The sequence below is a fragment of the Haplochromis burtoni genome, unplaced genomic scaffold (assembly GCF_018398535.1).
Source record: "Haplochromis burtoni strain Fernald_Lab_line unplaced genomic scaffold, NCSU_Asbu1 Contig_485, whole genome shotgun sequence".
Taxonomy (NCBI): domain Eukaryota; kingdom Metazoa; phylum Chordata; class Actinopteri; order Cichliformes; family Cichlidae; genus Haplochromis; species Haplochromis burtoni.
In genome coordinates, this window is record NW_024582846.1 from 283,504 (window position 1) to 285,997 (window position 2,494).

General features: G+C 39.7%; 1 protein-coding gene across 3 annotated transcripts in view; it reads left to right on the top strand.

The window, feature by feature from the left end:
* homer1b (homer scaffold protein 1b) overlaps window positions 1-2,494 on the top strand; it is a 26,822-nt gene that overhangs the window by 8,732 nt on the left and 15,596 nt on the right. For all 3 annotated transcript variants that reach the window (XM_005947196.3, XM_005947197.3, XM_042213829.1), the window contains one exon: window positions 1,763-1,855. In XM_005947196.3, the coding sequence (XP_005947258.1) occupies window positions 1,763-1,855 (93 nt within the window). The remainder of the gene's footprint in view (window positions 1-1,762; window positions 1,856-2,494) is intronic.

Here is a 2,494-nt window from a genome sequence, read left to right on the forward strand (position 1 = left end):
ACACACACACACACACACACACACACACACACACACGTTACTACCAAACTCAGCAGTACAGACACGTCGTCTGTGCCAGGAAGGCAAGGATAACGAGGCTGTTAACAATACTTATAAGCGTTCCTTGTTTTATACCGCACAATAACGCGGTGTGGTCATGTGACCTGAAGGTTGCTGAAGGTCAAGTGTTCTTTTCCTCCATCTCAAAATCCCTCAAACAAATTTCTCGCTCATGCTTCGTCATTATAAATCTCCCGTTAGCAGAAAAGATAGGATCCAGTGGTTGTGCACTTTGCATTTCACATGCTGGTTTACACCGACTGGCTTCAGTGTATTTATCATGAGAAGAACTACATAACCTGTTCTCTTTTTGGCTCTTTTTTTGGCTCATGGCTTAAGAAAGGGGCCAAAACTCTGGATTTCTCAGCCTCGTATGCTCTTAATTTGACGTTTACTTTGGAAATGGAGCACTTCGGCAAGGACTAAAGGTGCTGTGCACAGCAGTTTGTCACTAACTGGACTCTGCTCAGTGGCCAGGTACCAAATTATCCAATTATGTGTCTGTAAGGTAGCCGGTTGCTGTATTACAGTAAGACAACTGCTTGGTACCACTGAATCTTATTGTGAGTTTATGCAAGTATAATTTATAATCTTAATAAGACATTGTACATAAATAAAGCTTACAATAACCTGGACAGTCAGTTCAGTTCATCCATCCAGCCATTTGTTTCCACTTACCTAATTCTGGGCTGCAGGGTGACTGGACCCTGTCCAGTCTGTTATAGGGCGAGAGGAAGGGTACACCTAACCTCAATACAGAGGATGAAAAAGTAACAATAATAATGATGATGATCAACAACATACTTTTCTCAAGTTACTTGCAAATGCTCAACATCAGTGCTTTAACCGACTTGCAGGCAGTTAGACTGTGAACAGGAACTCTCTGAGAAATACCTGCCAGCCAAGTGGAAGTATTTTCTTTGTTTCAAATTAGAAATAATCTAATTCACTTCTCAGATGACCACAGTGCCAAAACTCCTGAAGCACTTAAACTAAACTTATGCATTTAAAGCACAGAACCAGGACTATTATATTGCACTGAAGTAAAATGATATTGAGTTACTTATTGCAACTCCACTAATGGCGGACACAAGACCGACTTCAGCTGAGTCAATTTGATTTCCTCACCACTCAGCCCTCTGCAGTACTGTATATACTAAATTAGTGTGGGAGTCGCATCAGTGATGAACCACACCCTAAAGGGACATTGGGGAGGTGGGCTTGTGTGTATGTGCCAGAGTGTTTATATTTGCTCAAAGCCCCTCAGCTGAGCTCGCCTTACTGCTTCAGCCTGGCTGAATGTATCTTTGCTCTCGACCAAAATAACCCAAGAGATCAACTTCAGCCGCTGACAACTTCTCATTACAGGAAAAGTCTAAGAGGAAAATGGCACAGTTTGGTTAGCTCTAAGTATGTGCGTGCATGTCCAATGGAAAGATTGTCATTGGAGACCCCGCTGGGTCATATTTCTGCAGAGGAATTATGGGTAATTCTTCTCCAAATGCAAATGCAGTTTTTTAATGGAAACAGCTTCTCTCTATACGTCACAGGACTAATACATACTGAGCTCTTTCTTTCTCTCACAGTCCATTTAAGTCGATATATTGTGCACATACAGATGCATACATACTGCACAGATTAAGCCACATTATTGTAGGAAGTACAGCACACAATCACTCACGCACTTGTCCTCTGTGTCCAGTTTGCAGAGAAGTTTGCAGAATATAAAGAAGCAGCAAGACTCGCTAAGGAGAAGAGTCAAGAAAAGATGGACATGGCCACATCTCCTTCTCAGGTATGTTCAGTATGCCCTAACTTAATCACAACACCACCACCACAGTACTCTTACACGACTACTCATGACTACTGTCACAGTCATGTTGAACACAGATATCCCCCTAAAATAGCTAAAACTAAAAACAAACTAAAAACTACTTCCAAAAACATTCAGCTTTGATATTAATGAGTTTTTTGGGTTCATTGAGAACATGGTTGTTGTTCAATAATAAAATTATTCCTCAAAAATACAACTTGCCTAATAATTCTGCACTCCCTGTATAAATAAACTTCAACTTAAAGTTCATCGGGGGCATGGATACTTTAGCTGTGAAGTGCCCTTTTGTTTCTCATTCAAATCCACCCTCGCCCGTGACATGTGGTGACAACAAATTAAAATGGCCAGAACCATAATGCTTCAAAACTGGAGTCCATAAACCAATAGGAAATGTAATTTTAGCTACATCTGTCTAGGAACCACCTAACAACAGACTACCATGGGCATTTATATGTAAGTTTTGGGGGAGAGGTGTTGCTTGTTTGTTTTTATTTATTTATTCATTTATTTATTTTAGTTTTTTTACAGATAAAAATTGGTAAAATAAAATATAATTTAAGGTAAAATTATTGTTTTTCCTCCTTATAACTGTTTATTACT